We start from the raw sequence: 27,534 nt of genomic DNA on the forward strand, positions 1-27,534 counted from the left end.
TAATTTAGTAAACTACCAAGAAGGGTGGGACACCCCTTAAGTGGGCCCACACCCTCTTAGCTGGACCTTAGTTTCCAAAAATCAAAGAAAGAAAGAAAGAAAAAAGAAGGAAGGAGAAGAAAAAAAAGTATACAAAAAACAAGTTTTGTAATAGCTTGTTTGAGGTTTTTAGAAAGAAGAAATAGGCAAGGAAGGGGGGAGGGTCGACCAGCCCTCGTTCTTTAGCTTTTTGGGCTGCTAAGGCAAGCTCAAGGTCTTGCCTTAGCAAGTCCCAAATTCCATTAAAAAAGGGGGGATCCAAGGGGGGTGTCACACCCTATCTCTCTCTCTTTCTATTTCTTTTTCTTTTCTCTCTTCTCTTCTCTTCTTCTCTAATCTTGAAGGAGGTTTCAACAGACATTTTAACTGTAATTGAAGGATTCTTAGAGTAAATGAGACATTTAATTCATTAGATTTCGCATTCGAGGTAGGTACCTCTATCATATAAGCTCGAAAGTGGATTTCGGGTACGTAAAAAATACAAAATCAAGATTAATGATGATCCATGATGGATCAACCATAGATCTTGCATTAGAAAGGTTTTAAATGTATAAACCTGACATACTTCATGCTGATATGTTTAAAAAATATCGACTTTTTTAAAAATAATATCTGATTCATGGTTTTACCAAAAATAATTTTTGAAAAAAAATGTGCATTATTATAGATTAGATGCAAATCGGTCTTGATCATACATGTTTACTAATTTATATATATATATATGATTAGATGAATATTGATGTTGAAATTGATGTGTATGATGATTTAATAGATCTCTAATAAATTTGGTTTTATTAAATACCATGATGGATTATAAAAATATTGTTTTTCCAAAAATGTGCTTTAGATCTTGGTAAAAACATGATTTTGGTTGTGTTAATACATGGATTGATTTCTATTCTATGTTACAACATCATGATGACTTGATTGTGTGTACCATGTTTAAAAATCTATGATTAGATGTTTTTATATGTGTTTTCATGTAGATTGTTAAATTAAAAAAATAATTATATGTTGTTTGTATTTTTCTAATTAAACAACGTCGATAAGAAAATCATAACACTCAAACAAATTAGATTCTAACGAAATTATTTTATATGGGTCATGTAGGCATGTACACAAAGTCTCAGTAGATAGGGCTTGGCCAAAAAGTCTATTGTTTGAGGGTTATTATTTCTATGGCATGAATTAAGAAATCTAGCCTATATAAAGAGACAAATTTAGTAGATGTTACCAAAAAAATTCTATTAAATATGTTTTATGGTTTTTACTGGTTTTTGGATACGTGTTGTAAGACAATCTCTGAAATCCATGAAAAATATAGAAATTTTATAACTCTTGCCAACAAGCACCAGAACTTCATCTAAGTTACTGAAAATATGTTACTTGTAGAAAATCAGGATCCATGTAATTCCCTGTTAGGGTTTGGTCCAGAACAAATTTAAAAATATTGGCAAAAAGTTTTGCAAAAGGAATAGAATTGGTTAAAAGGTAACAGACAAGGTTATTACAAAAAAATTTGAGAAAATTATAGGCCATTGGATAGGGTATTAAATTATCATTTCTTTAAGAAATAAAATTCCGCACCTCTGTCTATTGACAGAAAACCAATTTCAATGCGGAGATTACTACAATAAAAACATAAGAATTTTTTTGGATCTGTAAATTAAAGATGTTAGCAGATACTTGTAGGTGTTACTCAGAATTTTTGTTTGATTTTAAGAGCTCTGTATGAGTTGTGGCAAAGCCTGTAACAATATAATTTTTGTTAATTACTGTTCTTAAATAATGCTTGTGGACCTATGTGACTCAATGCCTATTAGACTCACATGCATATAGTTATTGTATGAATCTATGTATAATATATGAAATGTATAAAATTGATATGTGATAGCATGATAAGTATATGCATAATAATTATATTGAATGTCATGTTACTTGATGCAATGAATCATAATAATATAGACAATGTATGATAACAAATTGCATGATTAATGCATTAATAGTTTATGTATAGGTATGCACATCATGCATTATGTTGAAAGATGTATAGAAAGCATATGGGATGGGATATAGGTCATGAGAGACCCTACGAGCACATGGCTCGAGAGTGAGTTTGGGTTTGGTAGAACCATTACAGTGTTTGTGTATACTCGGTAATGAATAATTATAATACATGCATATACACTCTTAAACCTCAAGAGATGTTTGGCTCAAGGGTACTTTCAAGGAAAGTATGTTATCCCGAGTCTGGCTCAAGGGTATCCCAGAACGGAGATATACCGAGGGCTTAGTTTGAATGAGTTGATATTTTTCTTGTGTTGTTGTGAGATTATCCTAAGGGAGGCTCGGGCTAGAGGCCCTTGGTGCTAAGACACTTGAGTTCATTGGTGAATCTAATTAATTAACTCTAAGTAGCTCGTTCAAACCAATTGTCTACCTTAGAGACGGTAGATGGTACACACGATCGAAGAAAGAAATAATTTTTTTTTAGAGCGAGGCATCTCCCTAGTTCTCCATCCACACCGTAGGAAACCAAGAATATCTGATAAGACCTAAGTCGGTAGCTCCACGACTCTGCAGAGTAGGAATCAATTATCTGAACCATTGGAGTGTCTTTCGGTTGTGGGCCAATTCAGTGGGTGTTTGTAAATCTTTCTGAGTCAATAAAATACATGGCATAACCAACCCCCCTTTGAATTGGTTAGATCAAAGTTAAGTCTCTGAAAGTGCACCCTTATAGAGCGAGAAAAGAGAAACAATGCATTAGAGATGGTGTTCACTTGGTTCACATGATTCACATGTTTTATATTAAGATGTATAAAATGAATGTATGCAATGGTGCATGATCTTGCTTATTGATGAGTTTGAATATAGGTATCGAATCAAAGAGTAAGTTAGTGTTGTTTATATACTTGTAGGTTCAAATGTGTTTGCATATAATATGGATCAGTGATATATGCTTGATTGATATATGCATTGCGTGCTTTGTGTATTTGAAATTTATTTTCCTATTTATATGGTAGAGTGTTATCTACTTGGTCATAGTTTGATCCCTTACTTTTACTATTTTTAGGCAATGAGTAAGCTAGCGATACAACATGCTTATGGTGGTACCAGAAGAGATGTCATAGCTCTATTCTCGAATAATTGGCTTATGTTTTGACTTTTGGGTATTTTAATGTGTTAAGACTTTAATTTAATTATGATTGAACATGTTAAATTAATGAATGATTTGTTTAAAAATCTATTTCAATCATGTGTGTGCATTGTGGTTTGATTACAACCCACTCAAGTTTATTCAAGTTTGCATATGGCTTGTAAATCTTGAAGCCCATGAAGAGTACACAGAGTTTCAACCTTATGGCATGGGATGTGATGCGATGCAAATCCGTTGCCGGATTCACGAAACTATATATACTATAATCATGCAATGAAACACAAAATTCAATTAATTAAAGAAAACAATAACAATAGCAAGAAGGAAATGAAGGAAAGAGAAGTTTTTTTTTTTAAAGAATCACATCAAAGGTCCCTATAAGATACATATAAAATACTCGGTCGGGTCGGGTACTCGACAAAAGTCATGATCCAAACCCAGCCCACATATTGCTTAGGTTGAATCCAGGTCAACCCAAATATTATTTGGGTCAGCATTTTGCATGCCCATACCCAAGAATTCGGGTTCAAGTCAGATACCCAGTACAAAAACCTGATCCGTTGACAGCCCTAGGGAGAACAATACAAACTGAGTTGGCCTTATCTGACTTTTAGTGAATCTAGCCATCTTAGTTCTGTGCCAGAAAGAACATTGACTTGACTAATTTATGAAAGATACCAAACAATTCAATGAAAGACATGACATGAAAGGCACAATCATTCATGGAAATTATTGCACATACAAACGACTTGACCCAGTTCATGTGGGGGCTGGAAATGATCAGAGTTACTTGAGAGAGAGAGAGAGAGAGAGAGAGAGAGAGAGAGAGAGAGAGAGAGCTCCTTTTAATGAACCAGCCAATGCCACAAATATGGGGATTTTACGGATAAGAAAGTTTCTTGTTTTTTTTTGCTAAGCTGAGGGAGAACTCTATCACTGACCGCACATTGCAGATTTTTGGTTGGTAAAACCCTTGAAGTCTCCTTACCTATTGACCAGTATACACTAATTCAACCTTATGGCAAGGAACACCTTTTGCTAGTTTCAAACGGGTGACATCTTGACAACTTTGTGACACTTGCAAAAATATGGAGAAATTGATGCGGGAGCGGAGCAAAAGACCTGAGTTCTTTTGGATCCTATTCATATTTAAGATTTTTGTCATTCGAATGTTTTGTATTTGGATCATTTTATATTTTGGTTCATTGGTAACCGATATTGGATTTATGTATTATATTTAAACCCATATTTTATTAGATTAAGCTAAGTTTTATCTTTTAAAAAGTTATAAGGGTAATTAGTTTACTTGGTTTAGAATTAAGAAAAATCTCATCTATTTATAGATGGGGGATCTGTGTAGATGGATAGTCAAATCAAGTTGAGTTGGAATATGAAATTCAATTATTTTCCTAATTATTTCTTGATTTTTCTAAGTAATCGTGTAAAATTTTGATGTAAATTGAGTCCTTCTATTTGCATCAAAGTGGTATCATCCTTTGATTTGCATCAGAAATACTAGCATATAGTAATTGTAAAAAATGTAGACAAATGCAAAAAGCATAACTAAAATACAAAAAAATATAAATGAAAAAAATGTTACTCTTGTGATAAGAACATTTTGAAAATATGATGGTCTATTATGGTTTTATCATTTTTGATATACCAATTAGACCATGTAATTTTTAAAGTATCATCAATTGTGGTGACCATGGAGCCAACCAGACTTCACACTGAAATTTGGCTATAGTAGATATGCAAAGATCCGGAACAGCTAAATACATGGGGATTCAGATCAAATTCAGATCCGAAACCGTTAAAATTTGCTAAACCCCATCCTGGATTAGGCCCATTTTCATCCCTCTAGACAGTGAGGGTTCAGTCCCATTAACAACTTGAATTGGAAATAAGACCAAGCAGAGAGCCAAACCCGGTCTAGGCCAAGCATATCCGAGACGGACAAGCCCGGGCCAAATTATCTCAGCCAGACCTCACCAATCTTCCATCTTTTTAATGTTGCATGACGTGAACTACATCTTAGTTCCATCGCAAAATAAAAGTACACTTCTCGATAGAAATCTCCCGCATCTTCTGCCCCAATTCCCCCTAACCCAATCCTTATCGGTTTATTATCTCAGGAGGAAGAAGAAGAAGAAAGGCGAAGGAAACTCCTAGGTTTCTTCTCTCTTCCTTGCTCGCTTATGCTTTGGCGCTCCTCTCTCCCTCTGCTCTACAGAGTCGCCTCTGGTGCAGTAGAATAGATCCATAGAGGGATAGGGAGAGGGAGAGGAAGATGAAGGGGCTTTTCAAGTCGAAGCCGCGAACTCCGGCAGAGATCGTTCGGCAGACGCGCGACCTCCTCATATATGCCGATCTCCACTGGGAGTCGAGGGAGGCCAAGAAGGAAGAGAAGGTACCAGATTTTATCTTCCTTTGTTTCGGATTCCTTATTTTTTTGCTGGTTCTCTGGGATGAGAATTAGAGGTGATCGTTATGTGATCGGTGCCTAAACCCTAGTGCATGAGAATTTCGGATGATTGGATCGTTTTTGTGCCCTAATCTGTAGTTTTGGGTTCTTGTGATTTTCTTGTGTTAATTCAGATTCAGGAATGCGGAATTCCATTGTTTATTAGTGATTTTTTGTTTCAATATTGTCTTTGGGTAGTTTGACGTCGAGATTTCAGGCTTTTTTGTTGTGTGGTAAATAGTAGATTATAGCATACCGGATTTGGGAATGTAGATATCGCAATAACCGAATTCCTACTCATATTACTCATTCTTCATCGAAGCTTAGTCGTATACCAACTAACATACGTGCATTGATTGGAAAGTTGGGGATTATGCTGCCTTGGGATTCACCACAGGATTGCTCCTGAACTGTTTGAAGTGCGTATATGATGTGCCCAATTGGAAATTGCTTTTCCTTTCCTGTAATCGAGGTAGTGTGGAAAGATGCCTACCATCTTTCCTGCGGTGAAGATGGTATGTGGTAGATATGTTTGGTGAAAATGTAACGTTGCAAATTATCAAACATTTGTCCTTTGGCAGTTGCATAGTCTACGTAATTGTGATGCTATAACCATCCCAATAGCTATGAGGAGCAAACGATCAAATATTCCTGAAGCGAGGGCATCTTTTCAAACCAAAAACAAAAAAATCTACTTAAAGGTTCAGAATGGAAGGGAAACCAAGCTATACAGGTGAAAGGTCACAGTTTCTTTAGGGGACCTTGGTGCTGGCCCAGTGCATATCCCAGCTTGTAGTTGTGGCCCTTAGGTGAAAGGTATGCACTAGGCAAGCCCCTATGAGGGCAAGTAACCAAAATAAAGTGTTAAAATGTTCTGATGATCAACCTGTATGTCATTTCTATATCATAGGCCTTCTGACTCTGATGTGAAAATTATATCCTTGTGATATTACTTTTTCACTACTACTTCTGTGGCTTGGTGGAGTCCTAACTCTTAATAGTAGCTGTTAGCTTAAACTGCATCATATACTGGTGATGATAGAAGTGGGTTTGTTAAGAATTTGTTATTGATCAAGAATAGCTATATACAAGCTCCTTACACCTTTTCATACTTTGTCACCAAATACTGTGATATTTTAACATTACTGTGTTTTTAATTTTCAAGAAAACAATAAAATCTTCAAGATAATGCATTGAATTGAAAGTCATGATTTTTTTTTATAAATTTAATCATTTAGTCATTTTAAATTTTTTAGTTTTAGTTAACATTATTTGTTAAATAATCATTGAGTTTCCCAAGAAAACCATGTATTTTTAAATTTTGTATAGGAAGGCCCTTACCAATATTATGTAAGACTGATATTGGTAACTATGTAGAAAAGGCATACTTGTTTAAGTGCTGTTAGTTTGCAATGCATTCAGGTGCATGCAGAAAAATTTCTTTTAATTGACGTTTTCATATTCACTTTACAGATGGCAGAGTTAGGTAAGCACATCAGGGAACTGAAGTGCATTTTATATGGTAATAGTGAAGCAGAGCCAGTCCCAGAAGCTTGTGCTCAACTGACTCAAGAGTTCTTCAAAGATAATACTCTGCGTCTGCTAATTGTTTGCCTTCCAAAACTCAATTTGGAGGTAAGCAGTTTATTATGCCATTGAAGAAAAATTATGTTTTTATAGATGTTTGTTCTGGCCTGCTGGGTGAGTTAACCATTACAACTGCTTCCCTAATGGAATTTCCTCTTAAATAGTTGGACAAACTTTTTTCAAGTAGTAAATCTATTCATTTATTGCTTGTTAGTTTGTTGGCATAGTCATAACTGGGTTTGAGGTCTCTTCAGGCTCGTAAGGATGCAACTCAAATAGTTGCAAATTTGCAAAGACAACAAGTTCATTCAAGGTTGGTTGCTTGTGATTACTTGGAAGCAAATAAAGATCTTATGGATATTCTCATATCAGGGTGAGCTCTTTTTGTCAATATGTAGAATCTACTTTTGAGTTTCTCATTATCTTAGAGTAAGCATCAGAAAGCTTATTTGACGCTTTAGTTTTCCCTCAAATTTCCTCCCAAATGTTTGTAGTTTAATTTTTTTTATCCAAAATTGGAGGAAGTAGTTCTTCAACCTGCAAGACGGGTTGGGAAATGTGAATATACAAACCATCTTTTCCATGTGTTTTCAGTTATCTTGGAATCATTTGAACAAATTACTTATTCCATAATAGCAAAAAGAAAAAAATAAGAAAAATCATGCAGGCAGTGTAGGAGTTGATTATTGTTAACATCATGTTTCCAGATCTTCTGATGTGATGATCTGTAATTGGGAATCTAGAATTCCTTACATGTGAGTAGAAGTTCTGTTATTCTGTGAGATCGACATGATAAATTCAATAGTTTTTCTCATGTGATAATCTGTAATTGGAAACCTGGCAGCCCACTTCTAGATCTGCCTCTTGTATTTCCTGTTAAACAGATTTTTCTTGTTGTTTCAATACTTCAATAACTTAACTGATTTTACCGGATGGAAGCATCCTTTTGACTCTAGTCTAGTGAAACAAAAGTGTGAATATTTTATCTACATTTTATTAAGATACTTGAAAATTTGAGAATATATTCCCTAAGATTATTTGGTGGGGTCTTCCAATCTTAATGTGGCTTCTTGTACATTAAATGGTTTCATATGGTTTGACTGTTTGAGGGTTGATGTTGAGATTGCATTTCCATTGATAAATAGTGTTTTCTTTGGATTTTATTTTTTTCTGCTAATGCACACTGGAGGGCAAGAGAAAGTGGCATATGCGTTCTGTATGTTCAAGGGGATTCCTCCCCTTTAACCATCAATTATTCATTCGTTCTGTATTTGGTTGGAGTCTCATAAATGGATAGCTAAATTTTGATGGATAATAAAATTCTCATTGATGATGTACTTATCATAACCTTATAAGAGAGACCTTTAAGCTAATATCCTGTATTTATATGATGTCCATTGGATGATCCACTAGCTCTACAAGGAATAATAGATTGCATCTAAATGTACTTCTGGACTTCCTACATCATTGGTGTATTCACATACTAATCATTTTGACACTGCATTGATTAATGTGAGTTATTGCATAAGGTGGCTGAATACTTCCATCAAACTGCCTGGTGAACTCAAAGTATAAAGGGAAAGTGTGCTGTATTTTGCTTGTGCATTTGATCAACCTTCAACTTTGTGGTATTACAGCTGCTTCATCAGAGTGATGTTATTTGATGATGTAACATTTGGTTTTGGTCATTTGAGTATGGTAGTTGCATTTTATTCTTCTTTGTGCATTGTGAAGGATCCTAGTCGTGAGCTTTTCTCACTTTGCCATTGTATCCCTCAGTGATGGGGAAACAGCTCCATACATATATTTTTGTTATGACATTTGCTTTTTCTCCTTTTCTTTCTTTTTTTCTTTGCGGCCTTTTAGTGTGACATTTCTGCTTTTTCTTCCCTCTGCATAGATATGAGAACATGGATATTGCTTTACATTATGGTGCAATGTTGAGGGAGTGCATACGTCATCAGAGTATTGCAAGGTATGCACTAGTAAATAAGTCATCATGTTATATTGCTCGACTGACTACCATTGTACGGAAATTGAAATTTGTGGCATCCTAGTGAAATGACATTCTTTACGTTGTTGATCATCATATGGGTTGAGGTTAGCTTGTGCATGATAAGTGTAGTGTATATGGTAGGCATTAGGCAAATATATTCCAGTTTTTGTTTTTCCTCATTTTATTCTGATATATCATGATCATTTTGTAATTTTATTTTATTTTGTTTAAATATAGCACCTTTTCTCCATTTTTTTCTCATTTTCCAAGAAATAATACTGCCTTAGATTCTCTTAGAGTGTTTGTTACACACCATGCCACAGGATCCTGCTTTCATGCAAGGCATGCCCATTCAGGTAACTGCTTCTCCATGAAGGGGATGGGGTGGGGGCGCGACACTGTTTTCATATGAAAACACAACCATTTTGTATGAAGATGGGCATCACTGCTAGAATGGCTTGGAGGCATTCATTTGGCCATCCTTGGGAGAGGCCCTTTTTCCCACGTTTTGGGTTGAAACAAATACCCCCTCAAAACTGCTCGGGCAACATCAGCATTTCTAATTGTGATGGAAAGTAAAAAATATTCTATATTATCAGTATCCTAGGGAAGTGAGGATCTGTTTTACTGAATGGTGTATTATGTCTAGACCAATGAGCAAGGAGCTGCAGCATTTAGGGGCAACATGCTATAGCTTGGCTGTGCTTTTACAAAGTGATTTTGACTATTTTGGATTTTTCTTTTACTTGATCAATCCAATTAAACTGTAAGATCACAGATCACCATGCAAAATGTTACAGAAAAAAGGACTGGATGAGAGGGTCATAAATGTGAAAGGGTAACTTTGATCTTGCTAGCTTTAAATATTGTGATTGGTTGACCAGTTTGCAAACTTGAAAAGACAGATGGATTTGAGAATAGTTCTTTACCTATTTGATTTTAACTTTTAAGGGCTGTTTGGACTTCCATTACCTTATTGCTGATAGAATTTGTAGGCAGATACAAGTTTCAGTGCCTGAAATTGTAGGTGAGGGTGAACTCCGAAATAGATTTAAGGGCTGTTTGGACTTCCATTACCTTAGTGCTGATAGTTCAGAATTTGTATGCAGAAACAAGTTTCAGTGCCTGAAATTGTGGGTGAGGGTGAACTCTGAAATGACTGCGTGTCCCTTCTGTTGTTTCTGGATAATGGTTGGAGTCTGGACACATGAGAATGTGCAAACTCTTCCTGTCAATTTTTTGTGTGTGTGTGGTTGGGGGGGAAGAGAGAGGGTGTGTCATTGTGGGGTGAGATATCAACGTTTGTTGCAAGACAGGACTAGTTGTAGGGCTTTGCTTGCCTAGTCACTAACAGATGTTCATTTTCATTAACTGTCACAATTGTGCAAATAAGTAGTTATTTGTTTGATACATCTTGTGGCTGGATGTTTACTCCTGTAAGCATGTTTAAATTTGACATTATCTCCTATTGAACTTTGTAAATCTTTATGGCTGCCTTTCACATATGCTGTTATGAACTGTATGAGGATTCTAACTAGAGTGTTCTTTCCTCCAAATCTGATCTTCAGGAATGAACCTAAAAGCTTTTCTGCATTGGTTTGGGCCTATATCACATGAACTTGAACTGGTACAAGTACAACGTGAATCAGGACATAGGGACAACCATACATCACACACACATCCGATATCATGTACATTTCAAATTCTTAATCTAAAACAGCAAAGCATGAATGCTATCTTAAGTGCAAATTCTTGAACAACAATCTAAATCCTTGTGATTATAAGCATTAAATATAAAATTCCAGTTAAAACTTGAAATGTAATGTAACTAATGGCAAATTTTAGAATGAAAAACACTTAAGTTTGTTAAGAAACAACCTAGAACGTAAAAAGATATAATGAAGTTAGGGGCACAATGTTGACCCTGTCAAGTTTCACGTTGTCCATGAAGAGTCATGATATGTCTGGTGTCTTTCTTCCATTTGGGCCTCGTCTTTTATCCTCCTACATGTCTTTGCTCCATTCAAGCCTCCTCCCTTCCACCCCCCTTCCCATGCACAACTCAAGCACTGGCATCAGTTTAATTTCTGAATTCTGGTTGTTGCGTAGAGTTAGAAAAGAAGTTATCATCTGTTTCCTCTTGTTGTTGTGGGGTCAGATCATTTGGTATGTTAAGTTTATAATTTTTACTTGTCTTTCCATCATATGAGGTAAAATTAGATCTTATTCCTTTTCATGAAGAAGACCAGAGCTCTTAATAGAATATAGTAGGAAATCTGAAATATGGGATGAACAATGTTGTGAAAAGCGTTGGGGCATAGCGAAGCACTCCACCAAAAATGGAGCGAGGCGTAAAACATAAGGCTCAAAAAAATATTTTTGAAAACTTAAAAAAACTTTAGAAAAATATTTAAAAATACAAATAAATAAATGTTTTATTGATGAAGCAACAACCAATAAGAAATAGAAAATCTCAAATAAATATCGAAAAATATGAGATTAACATGTAAAAGTAACATTAATGCAACAACTTGATCTATGTAAGTATCTAACAAATAAAATAACCTTCAATAAAAAATTAACAAAATCATTAACAATCAAATTTCTCAACATCATCATCATATAACACATTAGCATTAACAACCAAAATGTATTTGTCTAAAACTCTCCAAAATGAGAGTGTACAACATTTACATGTGCAAATGAAGAACTCAAAAAACAATTAAATGTTCATAGTCCTATGATATGAATTATGGCCTAGACTCTTTTTGTATCTCGTCATCATCAACATCCAAGCCGTCAATGTCATCATTTGAGGAATTCATATAAATAAGTTCTTCATCCTCATTGTGTTTCTCTTCATTGTCTGCCCTTTCTTCCTCTACATCCTCAATCACTTTTTTTTTTCTTTAATAAAAAATCACATATTAAATACTTATTGCATATAATTAAAAAAAATACATTTATATTCATAACAAGGTAAAAGGAATATAGCTTTACCTAGGGCTCTTGATGACCTTACAATATTGTCTTGCCTAAAACTACTTTGTGAACTATGATGTGAAATGGCTTTTTCAATAGGCACATGCTCAATGGCTAAGTTCGGGTCCAACCATGAATCCTCCAACCAATTAAGATCGCTAAACAATACTTGATCCTCCTTTTGAATAATCTACTCATCATTCAAGTCTATGTGATCTAGATATATTGGGTCTTTGGTAGCCTTCCTCATATTTATCTTCCTTAACTTCATATTGTAAATGACAAAAACGAATGCATTCATTCATCTTGTCTTGTTGACCAAGAATCATTAACCAACTTTTCTTAAAGTCAACATTGAATTAAAGGATGATAATTATTTCACATGGGAGTTCTGATCTTCATATAAGGCATTTGATATTGATCGGTCATATCGATGGTTCTGTAAAGAATCCATCACCTATGATTTCAAGCAAGCACGATGGTTCATGGAGTATAATAGTGATTCACTTGAGAGTACTACTCGGGTTCACAGTGGACTAGAATGGCCAGAACACCATGACAAATTGGAGACAAGAAGAAGATGATGGTGAAGAGACACCCTATTCAACGAGAACATTAGCCACAAGGCTCCTTGTCTCATTATAATATTAGTAATATATACATAAAAAACCAATAAAAAGACATTTAAACTGTTAGCCGTATGCATAATATAAATGAAAAACCTACATAAATAACTATAACATAAAATAAGCAACAAAGACTCTTTTCTTGTTCTAAAGTCTAAACTCATCAAAATAAGAGGGCAGTATGTCAAGTACGAGTAGGCATCAAACTCAGTTCAACCTCAATGTATAGTAAATGTGGTTAAACAAGCTGAGCTCAGGCCTGAGCTTGAGCTTGGGCTGGGAGAGCTTGTTAGGAGGAAAAAAAAGTCATAACTGATATTATGGCATTTCATATTACATCACTACAAGAACCATATCCACAGTAGCACCCTTTTATGATTAAAGCTGAGAGGTGACATGCCCCATTGTTTCTCCTTTTATGAAAGTAACCAAAAAGAAAGTGAGTTCAAACAATACCTCTCCATCAGATCCATGAATTGCTGGTAAACAACAGTAACGTTCCCATCATCAGAGAATAAAATGTTTCATATTTCTCCACACCACCCAATCAATTATGTGAATGCACACCCAGAAGACAATGTTGTTAATAAACTTCCATAATGATAAAAATATGCAGAACACACCCTGCTTTGAACAAATGCAGAATTTTGAGGGTGTGTTAGATGCACCCAGAGATCAGCGGTCATGCAGATCAAAGTCAGATTTAGCATGGGCCTCACGTCAGATCCGACCTTACCCCAAACAAGATTTAGCATGGGCCTCATGTGAGAGAGAGAGAGAGGGCATACCTTGGTTGGGTCTTCTTCTTCTTGCAAAAACCGAGGAGAGGGAGAGAATGTGAAAAGGGGGCAATCGAGAGAGGAGAGATGGATGTAATGAAATGGTGGTTTTCAACAAATGCACAAATAACTCACAAACAAGTGTCTATTGGAGACACTACAAGCATGACCCTTGAAAGGGTATAAAAGGAAGAACACTTGAAAAATAAATAATACTTTATTCATGAACAAAATGCTTAAGAAGCATAGTTATATACATTGAAGGGGTTCACCCCTATATATACAAAAAAGTGGAAGAGAGAGGAGAGCTCATTTTGAGCTCTCCAAAAGAGACGTTGGATTCCAACGTCTCTTAATATAGCTGTTGGACTACAGTCCAACAACATTTATTATTATAGCTGTTGGACTATAGTCCAACAACATTTATTATAGTTGTTGGACTACAGTCCAACAGCTATTTGCACAGTCAAGTTCCAAGGATCAAATATCTAGTTTCTATTGAACTAGATGCTAAAAAAGAAAATAAAGAAAAATAGAAAAAGAAAATAATAAAAGAAAATATAATAATATTAAATAATATATATATATATATATATATATATATATATATATATATTACAGTTTACATTTTAACACTCCCCCTCAAACTTACGGTACAATGAGCGAAAGTTTGTCTAAGAGGAAGTGAAATCTGGGAGCAGCGAGAGGCTTGGTGAAGAAGTCTGCTAATTGATATTCTGATGTAACATATGACAGATCAATGGTTCCATGTAAGTATTCCTCTCTGACATAGTGACAGTCCATCTCAATGTGTTTAGTGCGCTCATGGAATGTCCAGTTGCTTGCAATGTAGATCGCACTTTTGTTGTCACAACACATCTTTGAAGCTTGCGTTGCTTTAGCTCCCATATCCGCTAGCAATCGTCTGAGCCAAACAACCTCCATAGTGGTGGTTGCCATGACTCTGTATTCAGCTTCGGTGGAGGAAAGAGAGACTTTCTGCTGCTTCTTGCACCTCCACGAAATTAAGGTTTCACCTAGGAACACACAAAAACCAGTAGTTGAGTGTCTATTATTGGGATCACCTCCCCAGTTAGCATCAGTATATGCAATTAAATTTAATGAAGATGAAGCAGACAAGAAGAGTCCTCGTGAAAGAGAGGATTTTAAGTATCTAATAATACGCAAAATCGCTCCCATGTGCACGGAGGTGGGAGCATGCTGAAACTGACTGACTGTATGAACCACATGAGTTATATCTGGCCTAGTAATGGAAAGATAAGAAAGAGCTCCAACAAGCTGTCTATAAGGAGTAGGATCATCAAGAAGTTCTCCATCATCAATTTTCATTTTAACATTGACAACTTCTGGAGTGTCTACTTTCTTATCATCTGTAATTCCAGACTTGAAAGCGATATCAAGAGCAAATTTAGATTGAGATATCAAATACCCCCGAGGGGAATAAGCAACTTCAATGCCTAAAAAATATCTTAATAAACCTAAGTCAGTCATTTCAAAGTGAGTTTTAAGAAGAGATTTGATATTTGCAACTCCCTGTTTGTCGCCTCCGGTGATGATCATATCGTCCACATAGAGAAGAAGAATAATGATGCCTGCATCAGATTTCTTAACAAACAAAGCAGTGTCAGTTAAACAAGGTTGAAAACCAATATCAAGCATAACATGTCTAAATCGGTCATACCAGGCTTTTGGAGCCTGTTTAAGACCATAAAGAGCTTTTTCTAGACAAAGAGCTTTACCCTTAGGGATACTAATACCAGGTGGGGCTTCCATGTATACTTCTTCAACGAGATTCCCATTCAGGAAAACATTTTTGACATCTAATTGAAAGATAGGCCATGTTCTAATGGAGGCCAAGGCTATTAAAGTTCTAACAGTGGTCATACGGGCCACAAGAGCAAATGTTTCTTCATAATCGATGCCATACTCTTGGGCATATCTTTTTGCTACTAAACGGGTTTTATATCTTTCCAAGGTCCCATCACTTTTGGTTTTGACTTTGTATACCCACCTACAACCTATAGGTTTCTTACCCGGAGGGATATCTTGTATCGTCCAAGTATTGGCCTTTTCTAGTGCATCCAATTCTATTTTCATGGCTTTTATCCCTTCTATATGATTTTTTGCTTGAGAATAGGATGATGGTTCAACATATGATTGTATTAATGTAACGGCGGCCCTATACGTGGGTGAAAAAGATTCATAAGACACAAATTTTTCTGGAGGTTTAGAGATTCTAGACGTTCTTCTAGGTGAGACTTCAGAGTATTTTTGTAATGCACATGAAAGATTTTGCTCTCTACGTCTTGAATATTGTAGACTAACATCCCTATGGATTTGCTCTTCATTATCATCATTTTCAACAACAATAGGACCTTGATCATTGTCAAGGTCACATCCAACATCACATTCTTTGGATTTTGAAGTTGGATCAATTAAAAACGAGTATTCAGTGACATCCTTGGATTTTTCAAATTCAAAAAAGCTTTCTTTTTCCAAAAAAGATACATTTCTTGACACATATAATTTGTCATTTTGAAAATCGAAACACCTGTAGCCTTTTTTATTATCAGCATATCCTAAAAAGGCACATGGGATTGCACGAGGAGAGAGTTTGTCATTTCTGTTGGTGAAAACAAAACATTTGCATCCAAAGACTCTTAATCTAGAATAATCTGGAGTTAAATTAACAAGCTTTTCTATTGGACTTGTATTCTTTAATGAGGAAGATGGCATCCTATTAATGAGGTAGGTGGCAGTTAGGACCGCTTCAGCCCAAAAACCTTTTGGAACTTGATTTGCAATTAGCAATGTCCTAGTAGTTTTCATAATGTGCCGATGTTTGCGTTCGGCTAGGCCATTCTGTTGTGGAGTATGTGAACATGATCTTTGATGTGTAATACCATGTAAATTGAGATAGTCTTTGAATTCGTTGGACATAAATTCTCCCCCTGAATCAGTGCTAAAAACAGAAATATCATTTTGAAACTTATTTTTAACCATTTTATGAAATATTTGGAAGTTAGCAAAGACATCAGATTTATGTTTAAGAAAATAAATCCAAGTATGTCTAGAAAAGTCATCAACAAAAATGACATAATATGTATAACCACCTTTGGAAATAACTGGTGCGGGCCCCCAAACATCCGAATGTATTAACTCAAGTGGTCGTGAGGAAACAAAAGTTCTACTAAGAAATGGTAACCTTTTCATTTTGCCAAGAATGCAGTCTTTACAAGAAAAATTTTCAGAATTACAAAATTTTTCCAAACTTGGAAAATATTGAATTTTAGACATATGAGGATGGCCAAGCCTTTTGTGCCATAAATCCAATTCTAATTTCTGAATATTATAACCAAATGCATTCTTGGGTAATTCCAAAAAGTCCATGTAATAAAGTCCTCATTCTCTATGACCTTCCCCAATCAGCTTCCCTGACTGGCGATCCTGTACCCAACAACCATGAGAAGAGAAGGAGATATTACATCCATAATTAGATATTTGTGAGACAGATAAGAGATTCAAATTAAGTTTAGGGATATATCTAACTTCTGGGATAAAAAATCTTTTAGATTTTTGAAGATTTTCAAAACATCCTATTCCTTTTACTTCAAGAGATGTGCCATCGGCTGTAAAAACCTTTGACACACTTGAGTTATTTTTAAGACATTCAGATAGACTATTAACATTTGGAGTCATATGAAAAGAAGCACCAGAATCTAAAAGCCAAGGAAAGTTATCTGGACCGGAGAAAGATGCAACTGCCGCTCCAGTTGAGGCTTCGGTTGAGGAGGATACCCCTTTGAGAAGAGGTTGAAGGATTTCCATCAGTTGAGCCATAGACACATGTGCATCTTGATCTTTTGACTCAGATTCAACAAATGCAACTCTTTTTTCTTCTCTTCTTTTTAACTTTGGACATTGAGGCCTATAGTGCCCGATTCATGACAATGATGACAAATAACTTTTCTTTTATCAAAGTCGCCGTTTTGCCTTCCAAAATGAGGTGGCTTGTAAGTACGAGTATGATTCCCCGGTCTAGATACAACTAAAACGGAGTCATCATCAACTTTTGGAGTACTTTTTCTAAGTCTATTTTCCTCCATAGTGAGCTCTTCTAGAGTATCAACAATAGAAGGAATTTTTCCACGATGTAAAAGGGCCGATTTGGTGGATTCAAACTCCGGCCTTAGACCATTCACAAATTGATAGAAATGTTCCATATCGAGTTGCTTTTGGCGAAGCTCGATGTCTTCGGCACAATGCCATTTGGGCTCAAGAAGAGCCAACTCTTCCCAAAGTTCGGACAACTCATTATAACATTCTCGAATAGTTATATCTTTTTGAGTCATTGTCCGAACTTTATCTTGTAAATTGCATACATGTGCAATATCTTTAAGGGAATACATGTTTTTGAGGTATTCCCAAGCCTTATCGGCATGCTCAAACTTAGCTAGACTAGAGCATTTTTTAATGTCTATGCTATTAATGAGCCATGGCATAATTTTTGCATGCCCTATCCTCCATTTTTTCCATTTCTTTTCATAAGTGGCTAACGCCTTACTCTTTTCTTCTTCCGTTAGAGGAACCTCTTTATCACCCTCTTTCTTGGTAAGAGATAGTTTAGGTTCCAAATCAGAACCATCCACTATACCCCATAAACCTTTTCCCCAAATGTGGTGCTTCATAATCGAAGCCCACATTACATAGTTAATATCATTTAGCTTCATAGGAATGATGGTGATCTTATCATTGTCATCCATCTTTTACCAGGGTAAGAGAGGAATAAATAGGAGGAGAGAGAGAGAAAAATAAAAAGAAAAGAAAAAAAGTAGACAAAGGAATAAGAGAGGATACAAAACCAAAAATTTTTGTAGCACAAGTTTGCCTTTCTTCAAACAAATCTTCTTGAGCCAAGAACAAGGTGATGAAACACCTTTTGTAAATGTGGCATGGAAATCGAGGCGAAAGCACTTCAAGATCTAAAGATTTCGTAGCTCTGATACCATGTAATGAAATGGTGGTCTTCAACAAATGCACAAATAACTCACAAACAAGTGTCTATTGTAGACACTACAAGCATGACCCTTGAAAGGGTATAAAAGGAAGAACACTTGAAAAATAAATAATACTTTATTCATGAACAAAATGCTTAAGAAGCACAGTTATATACATTGAAGGGGTTCACCCCTATATATACAAAAAGTGGAAGAGAGAGGAGAGCTCATTTTGAGCTCTCCAAAAGAGACGTTGGATTCCAACGTCTCTTAATATAGCTGTTGGACTACAGTCCAACAACATTTATTATTATAGCTGTTGGACTATAGTCCAACAACATTTATTTTAGCTGTTGGACTACAATCCAACAACTATTTGCACAGTCAAGTTCCTGTCAAGTTCCAACAGGAACTTGACTGGATCAAATATCTAGTTTCTATTGAACTAGATGCTAAAAAAGAAAATAAAGAAAAATAAAAAAAGAAAATAATAAAAGAAAATATAATAATATTAAATATATATATATATATATATATATATATTAGAGTTTACATTTTAACAATGGAGTGAGTGTGAAAAGGGGGCAATTAGGGCTCCCTTTTTCCCTTTTATATGATCCATATGAGTCAACCAAAAAAAAAGGACCGACTTAGGCTATGCCTAGTCGGTCTTAGCCTAGGCGCCGCCTTGCCTAGGCGTTAAATTAGGCCCCATCGTCCAAGCCTAGTCACCCAGGCGGTGGGGCTTCGCCTAGGCGCCGCTTTTAACAACTAAGTGCACTACACGTCAAACTTAGAATTCGAATTGCAAAATTCATTAATTCAGAATGTTCATGCCAAATGAACTCCACCAATCAATTGCATTCAAATAAAACAATGAAAAAATGATACAGACAATAAGAACCTCATAATTAGCAAAAACTAAAATATAAAAATAATATTATGTTTATTAACAAATGACAATTATAATTGTAAACTTACCAGGACTTTTTAGTTTTCTTGTTGTAACAAATGTCTCTCTACCAAACAACCCCTTTGCTTTTATCAATGCGCTGGTTTGTGTTGTAATTTTCAATCGAACATTTGCATAAAAAACTATTTTTCAACACAATTATAAAAACCACTCATAACTTCTCCACGTGAAGTTTGCAGCATAATGAAATTAATGATTTAAATAATAGGCAACTGCATCATTTGTCAATGATGTCCCAAATAGGTTTATATTTTCTTTCAATATTACCAAGATTCGAAGCAATTTCCTCTTTTGCTCTATTCATTGCCTCGTACAAAAATCTTATAATAGGCTTATTTGCATCTTACTAATCACAACATTTTCATGAGAGGCAACATAACTTTAATTGCATATGATATGATAACTAAAAAATTATGATCATTAATAACAATATGAGCAATGTTTCTAGCATCGAGCTTCTTATAGTAATTAGATTTAAAATTTGAAGACAAGAACATCGATTTCAATCTTTCTTGTAGCATCCAATATTATGAAGTGTGAGATATGATGTGGCAAAATGAGTGACGGCTGGACGCAGAAGTTCTCTATTCTTTGTGAACTTTCTCATTAAATTTAATATCTATGCATGACTATAGATGTATCTTGTGATTTTTTTTGCCTTTTCTATTGTATCTGTAAAAATTAATATCTTTTCAATATCTTTTAACATCAAATCCAAGTAATGTGGAAATCCAAGTAATGTGGCGCACATGGTGTCGAAAAAAATGTTTTTTTTGTTTTTAACATATTTCTAGCTGCCACGTAATTTGGTGTATTATTTGTAATGAATTGCACCATATTTTTTTCATGAACTTCTTTAACAACTTTATCGAAACACTTACACAAAATTTCAGCAGTTTTTTCTATATCACTGATGTAAATAAACTTCAAAAATACTGTCACTCTATTCACAAGAAAATTAATTAAATTTTCTCCCTTGCCATTTGTTCAACAATCTGCCATAATATTGCAATTAACTTTGGGTCATTCTTTTTTGAACTGTTTGAACATTTCTTAATTAGATTCTACCTCATCCTTCAACATCTCTGTTCTATTATCGTGGTAAGAAGATGATTTGAACTCTCACCCATAATTTGCAATAACTTTTAGCATTGGACCAAAATATGGATCGTTACAAAGATTAAATGATGGAGCGTTGGTATAAAAAAAACCTCTCAATGCCACGATTTACGTCTTTTCTCTCATCTCTTTTGAATGCATTATCAATTGTGGTTTGTCGTGCTTCTTTGTGCACAAATTGGTCCATGAGACCAATTGCGCTTGTTTTTCCATACTAATTGATTCACTACCATTCATATTATCGGTTGTTGATGATATTGAACCAAAATAAACACTCCTACCAATTTCTAACTTTACTCTCCCCTCTTGTTTTCCTTTCTTATAGTCCCTTAGATAATTCTAGAAAAACCTTTTCACATCATGCTTGTGCCAACTAAATGATGTTTCAATCTTGAAATGCCATTTGTAGTCTCTTTCTGACTATGTCACATGGGTGCGGGTGCGGTGCAAATTTAAAAATTTTGAACACGGGGACTCGACTATATATATATATTTAAATATATATATATATATATAATAATATTTCCTGTGTGCATATATGTGGATATTGTCTTCTAAAGTTTGGCACCAACATGAGTGTTTTTCTAGGGCTTATATTTGAGACTCATGCTATATATATATTTTAAAAAAATATATAAAAGATCATTTTTTTTGTTTTTTACCCTAAAAATGGACAGTTTTTGGACTCAGTCAACGTTGACCGAGTCCAAAAAAGGATGGACTCGGCCTCGACGCGTTGACCGAGTCCAACTCGGCATTGACCGAGTCCGGGCCGTGTCCGAAGCCGCACCCGTGTCGGGGCGTGTCGACTCGGGTGCGACGCCTCCCTAGCCGAGTCCGTGTGACATAGCTTTCTGATAGTAGTTGCATATTACATGCCCTATGAGTTTGTTATCTTTAGGGGGGGTTTGAAACTTTAGTTCCATGATTTCATCCGACATCTCTTCTTATTGTTCAATTGCAAAAATGCAAATGAAAATTATCATAACTCATAAAAAAAGAATATAAAAACTCAAATAGTTCTAGAAATAAAAAATCAGTTACAATTTACATATAATGTATAAACAAAGAGTTATAAAAATAATTAATTACAATTACATATAAAGCACAAATAAGGAGGTAGATAAATAAATCAATAAATTACTAAATCCTCAAGAAGCCATTCTTAGTAGATGACATGAAAACAAAACTTGAGTCAATGCTTTATATAATCCAATGAATTCAGATTATACTCAATAAGGAGGTAGATAAAGCACAAATAAGGAGGTAGATAAATAAATCAATAAATTACTAAATCCTCAAGAAGCCATTCTTAGTAGATGACATGAAAACAAAACTCGAGTCAATGCTTTATATAATCCAATGAATTCATATTATACTCAATAAGAACTAACATATATTACACAAGCTAGTGATAAGATCACATCCGTACAAAACTACCTTCTTCAGATCACATACTCCTTTTAAAGTATTTACAAGCATCTGAAAATTCCTTTAAAAGAAAAGAAGGCCTATGTTGTTTCACACTTTTTTAACATTCACAAACCAAATTCCAATTTCTAATACATTTATGAAGAGCAAGCTACCTCCAGATTTGAAATTCCCATGTGGTGAGCAAAAAAGCTATAGTTGGGGCTTTAAAGGTTTATAACCTTTAACTCCACATAGGTCTAGCTGCCCTAGAGGCATACGTGTCTTTGATAGGTAAAGAGGCCTAAGTCTCTATGTGGGGTTTAAGCCATGTCACTTGGGTACGAGTGTGGGTGTGGGTGCAGGTACATGTATAGAGGGTACAACACGACAATTCCAAAAAATGTGGATATGGGGATACGGCTAAATATACACTGAAAAATATATATTATATATCTAAAATATATTGAAAATATATATTATATATCTAAAATATATATTATATATTAAAAATATAATACATAATATAAATATAATATAGGACACGACAAATGCCGTGTCTAGGTAACAATACTCGTGTCAACACGGGTAAGGCACCCAAGGTGCCGTGTCGCAGTAACATAGGGTTTAAACCTTTATAAAAAAGGCTTAAGCCTTTCACAATTGTGTTCCTTTTTGCAGTCATGGTGTAATCTAAGAAATTTCAAAGTTTACTTTTCAAGGGGAATTAGATTCTGCCATGAAAATAAAAAAACTTTGTTTTAAGTGCAAATATATGGGGACAAAAAAGAGATTCACACATTTAAGCTAAAATAAGGAAACTAGATTTGCATTCTATTTGAATAGATAACTCTTACAACCCGTGTTGGAAGTATCATACGATACAGTACGATACATATTGTAACTTTGCGACAAACCGATATGATATACACTCGTATCACAATATGAGTGTGTATCATATCCGTATCAGGTGTATTTTACGATACATCCCTATATACACCCGTATTGTACGATACAGGGCGTATCGTATGATACACCTTCAACGCAGTTTAAAAAAATTGAAAGTTATTTTTTTACTTTTTGAGTTTTAAATACCTCTTGAGGGCCGACTCCCTCATTTGTGTAGAGGCCATTAGAGGGAAACCCATGCACCCTAGGAGCCGTGAGGGCGATTTGGGGGCCGATCCGTACGCAAAGGAGAGGGCTTTTGTGATTTTCTCAAGAGTACATTTCATCGAGCAGATGAATATCAACATTCGTACTGCTAGGACTTAAGTTTGTTATGTGTGTGTAAACTTGTCAAATATTTGTATGTCTATATTTTTATTTGGTGGTTAATTGGTTATACTTTATTTTCGATCTTTCGATGTTATCTTCATGTTCATCTTATAGAGATGACAATATTGCTGAAGCATGGATGATGTACCACAACTAGGGTTATCATTGAAATGTCTATTTTTTGGTGCTATTATTAGAGATGGACTGCAGAGATTTAAGCAATATATTAGAGGCCTTTGTCAAAATGTACGTCCATGTGATTATCCATTTATTCCTGCCACTTTTTGTACTGATGTTATTGTTGAACTAGAAGAAATTCAAAGAAGTAGAATTTTGCAAAAATGCAAAGGACTTCCAACCATTGTTCTAGATTCTTATGGTGATGGCGATGACCCACTTGCCAAAAAAAATGGCCAAAGATAAAGAGATCATCGCGCAACAGTTGGATGCAACATCGAGGAATTACTGTCCTAATGTTTGAAAAATAGACTCTAGAAGATAGTTTAGTTTTAGGATCTTTATAGTTTAGAACTTTAGAGATGAAGATTGGCATGTAAGACATTGGTTAAATGTAATGTTTTTAGTTATCATGAATTTTTAATAGTTTAATTATGACTTATGATATTTTAGTATAACTTGGATATGAATTTAGTATTGTTAGTTAAGGCTTTAATTGTGTTTAAAATTTAAATTATGTAGTTGTCTATTATTTATATTGTCAGTTATCAGTTGCATGGTTTGTTATTAATTTTAGCAAGAGGAGGAGGAGAAGAAGAAGATGATTATTGAGGTGTTGTATAATATTTTGTTTTTGTTTTTGTAATATGAAATTATGAGTCTTGTGGCACGTTCTTAATTGCAAAAGTCTTATGTAGCTTATAGAAATAAATGCTTCATATCTATGTCACATGGGTGCGGGGGTGCGGCAGGGGCAAAAATGTAATATATATATAAGGGGGTCCGGGGGTTCCCCCCGGCGCGGGTCCCGCTGCGCGGTCGGCGGGCGAGGGTCCAGCAGCCCCCCCCCCCCCCCCCCCCCCCCCGACCAAAATGACCCTGGGTGCGGTCAACGCACCTAGGGTCGGGTTGACCGCACCCGCGTCGACGCGGGTGCGGCACCCTGCTAGCCGAGTCCCTGTGACATAGCTTCATATGTGATTTTATGGTTGTATTTTGTATAATTCATCATTGTTTCATATGTTATGATTTTTTTTAGAATTTTTGCTATTTTTTCTGATTTTCTTTATTTTTTTGTAATTTTTGGAAAATTTTATTTAAAATTTACGCTACGATACAGGCTAATTTTTGCCTGACCTATACAAGTAATGATACAATACTGACAACCTTGCTTGCAAGTACTGACAACTCCCATTGTGTAAGAAAAAATGCTATGCAACTACAATGTATAACTAGATTGAACAAGGAAATAAGCAAAGATGGTCCTAACAGTTATGAATTTAGTATAAAGTATTGTCAAGTGGAAAAAGATAAAATCCCTCAACATTTTCACCATTAGCCATGTAGCTTTATAACCTCACAGTTAAAAAAGATAAAGAAATGATATTTACATAACAACAAATAAGAAGAGAGAGAGAGACGAGAGAAAGATGTGAGAGAGTACCTGTCCCTTCTTCCTTGAGAGAGAGAGAGAGAGAGAGACCTAAACAGTCAGGCCCCCCATTTGACCCAAACTTTGCTGAGGCGCACACCTCTCCATGAGGCGTGCGCCTCATAGGTTTTTCGCATTTTTAGCATGCCTCAAGGCTTAAGGGTCCTCGCCTTGCGGCGAGGGGCACTTTTTGCGCCTTGAAGCACACTTTTCACAACACTGGGGATGAGACTTGTGGATCAAACTGTATAAACTGTCTCCTTTTTTCTGTGCTTGCCTACTTAGAACATCTGATTTCTTTGACATCAACATCCATTTTCTTATAGTAATTGGTAGAATTGGAAATAGTTTTGATGTCATCTTTCCTGCGCACTTCTTTTATTCCACTGTTTTTTTCTCCCTAAATGTAGTATAAATTATTGTTTCTGAAAATCCATGCTTTTAATGTGATATTCTTTTTCTTGTTTTATAGGTATGTTTTGGAATCTGAACACATGAAGAAGTTTTTCAGTTATATACAGCTCCCGAATTTTGACATAGCTTCTGACGCTTCAGCTACATTTAAGGTTGAGTAGACTGGAAAAATACTTTAACAATTTGTTTCATATGAGTTACATGAAAAACAAGTACTTACGGAGAAGATTAATGCCTCTCATGGTTTGGTTTTTCTAATTGTTCTTTGCTTCTTACCTTTCTTTTGTGAACTAAACATAGCAAGTCAGTTATGATCTATCACACTGCATAATTTTTTTTTCAAAAACTGATTGCTAAAAGTGCCCTTTTCATCGAGTGTTTCTGACACACTCTGGACAAGTCTGGACCTCTGCATTAGTCAACAACATCAAGGATCTATCTTGTCTGACCTGGATGATTGCTGACTTCTGTTTCTTGGAGTTTTTTTTTGGATTTATAACCCGAAGAAACCACACCCGGCATGAAGACCTGGTCGCGCTGGTTCAACCTGCCATACCTATGGTCGTCGTGCTGGCACCCCTGCCCTGGGGGCCTATGCTACACGTTGGCTTGCGGAGAGGGGCGACACCCATGTTAATCGAACCTTGACTACCCGCCTAGCAGCCAAGGCCCCACCCCACTATGCCAACCCCCCTTTGGGGCCTGTTTCTTGGAGTTACATAGGCAGTATTAAATGTTTTCTTTTTTCCTTGTTAGATAAGCACCCTCACTGATCAAGATAACCAATTCAATTTTATCATTTCTATGGTTGTGGAAAAAGTTTGGCCTTTTACTATGATGTGATATATTGTAATTTAACCATCTAAATTGTTGCTGTGAAATTGAAACTTATGGCCCATATTGACACTATACTTTATTCATTATGTGGCTTCAATTTTCAGAAATGGTTGTTTTATCGTATCTTAGATGATCTGTATGTTGGACTTGTTTCTTCATGCATAGTCAGAATATTTCACAAGTATGAATAATGGCTGCAATTTTTTTTATTGCAGGAACTTCTTACACGGCATAAATCAACAGTTGCAGAATTTCTTAACAAAAGTTTTGATTGGGTATGTGAACCCTTTTGTTTTGTTCACCTTGATAGTCATAGCTAGTACCTTACAGCAAAAGTCACTTTGAAAATTCCTTTCCATTTCTTTGCTTATATTATATTTATATGATTTCTTTCTATCAAACAAGTAATCTCCTCTTTCTATTGAATGTGAAGTTGACTTGTAGTAAGAGTTGGACAAGTCGGTAGAGCTATTTCACCATAGTCTGAGACTATTATCTATTTAAAATATCAGAAGAATGTACTCTGTTTAGTGCACTTTATTTTGTCAATGTTATAACATCGAGTTTGGCATATGCTGTGGCCATCTTCTCATTGATCATAAAATAGTTAAGTTCATCCAAGAATTAGGCTCAATCATTTATTTATGCCTGTTATGGTTGTTGGTTTCCCATTTTATAGGTTGAAGGCCTGGCTCATTCTTGATGGATATAAAATGCTCTATCTGGTATATCTACTATGTAAATTGGGTACTTCTGGATGGGTACCATACCCTTGTCGACATGGATACTGGTGCTGGTACTTCATTAGGTACGGGTCAGACCAGTTTGGGATTGGACCAAATCCAGACCTGAATCATTATGTGTTCTCATCTATTTTAAAGTGCATAAAAAACTTGTGTGTGTACCCGTACCCGGTACCCATACTTGGCCCTGATCAGTCACCCATTTCTTGTTAGATTGCTCGTCTTTGCATTGCTATCAACTTCTTCTATTAGTTAGTATTATGATGGCTGGAAAAATTAGTTCAAAGAAAGAAATATCCCCACAAGGGTTTCAGTTTAGTCCACGATATCCTTGATATGAAAAGTTGGCCCTTGAATAATTAGCTGAACTTTGAGGATATTGACTCTGCCTTTGAGGTGAAATCTTCTGTTCAATCATAGATATGTCCATGTCTGAAAGCTCTGTTAAAATATATACATATTTATATACGTATATACTTGTTTATGTATATATATACATG

General features: G+C 35.4%; 1 protein-coding gene across 2 annotated transcripts in view; it reads left to right on the forward strand.

Moving 5' to 3' along the window:
• The first annotated feature begins 5,236 nt into the window (after positions 1–5,236).
• Positions 5,237–27,534, forward strand: part of LOC149841870 (putative MO25-like protein At5g47540) — a 37,499-nt gene continuing 15,201 nt past the window's right edge. Inside the window, exons 1-6 of one of the 2 annotated variants that reach the window (XM_089998745.1) lie at positions 5,237–5,609; positions 7,137–7,298; positions 7,505–7,623; positions 9,151–9,225; positions 25,513–25,606; positions 26,507–26,566. In XM_089998745.1, the coding sequence (XP_089854871.1) occupies positions 5,490–5,609; positions 7,137–7,298; positions 7,505–7,623; positions 9,151–9,225; positions 25,513–25,606; positions 26,507–26,566 (630 nt within the window). In that variant the 5' untranslated portion in view covers positions 5,237–5,489. The remainder of the gene's footprint in view (positions 5,610–7,136; positions 7,299–7,504; positions 7,624–9,150; positions 9,226–25,512; positions 25,607–26,506; positions 26,567–27,534) is intronic. The other variant, XR_016430737.1, reaches the window with a different exon arrangement.

The sequence above is a fragment of the Nuphar pumila genome, chromosome 3 (genome assembly GCF_984573655.1).
Source record: "Nuphar pumila chromosome 3, dmNupPumi1.hap1.1, whole genome shotgun sequence".
Classification (NCBI taxonomy): Eukaryota; Viridiplantae; Streptophyta; class Magnoliopsida; order Nymphaeales; family Nymphaeaceae; genus Nuphar; species Nuphar pumila.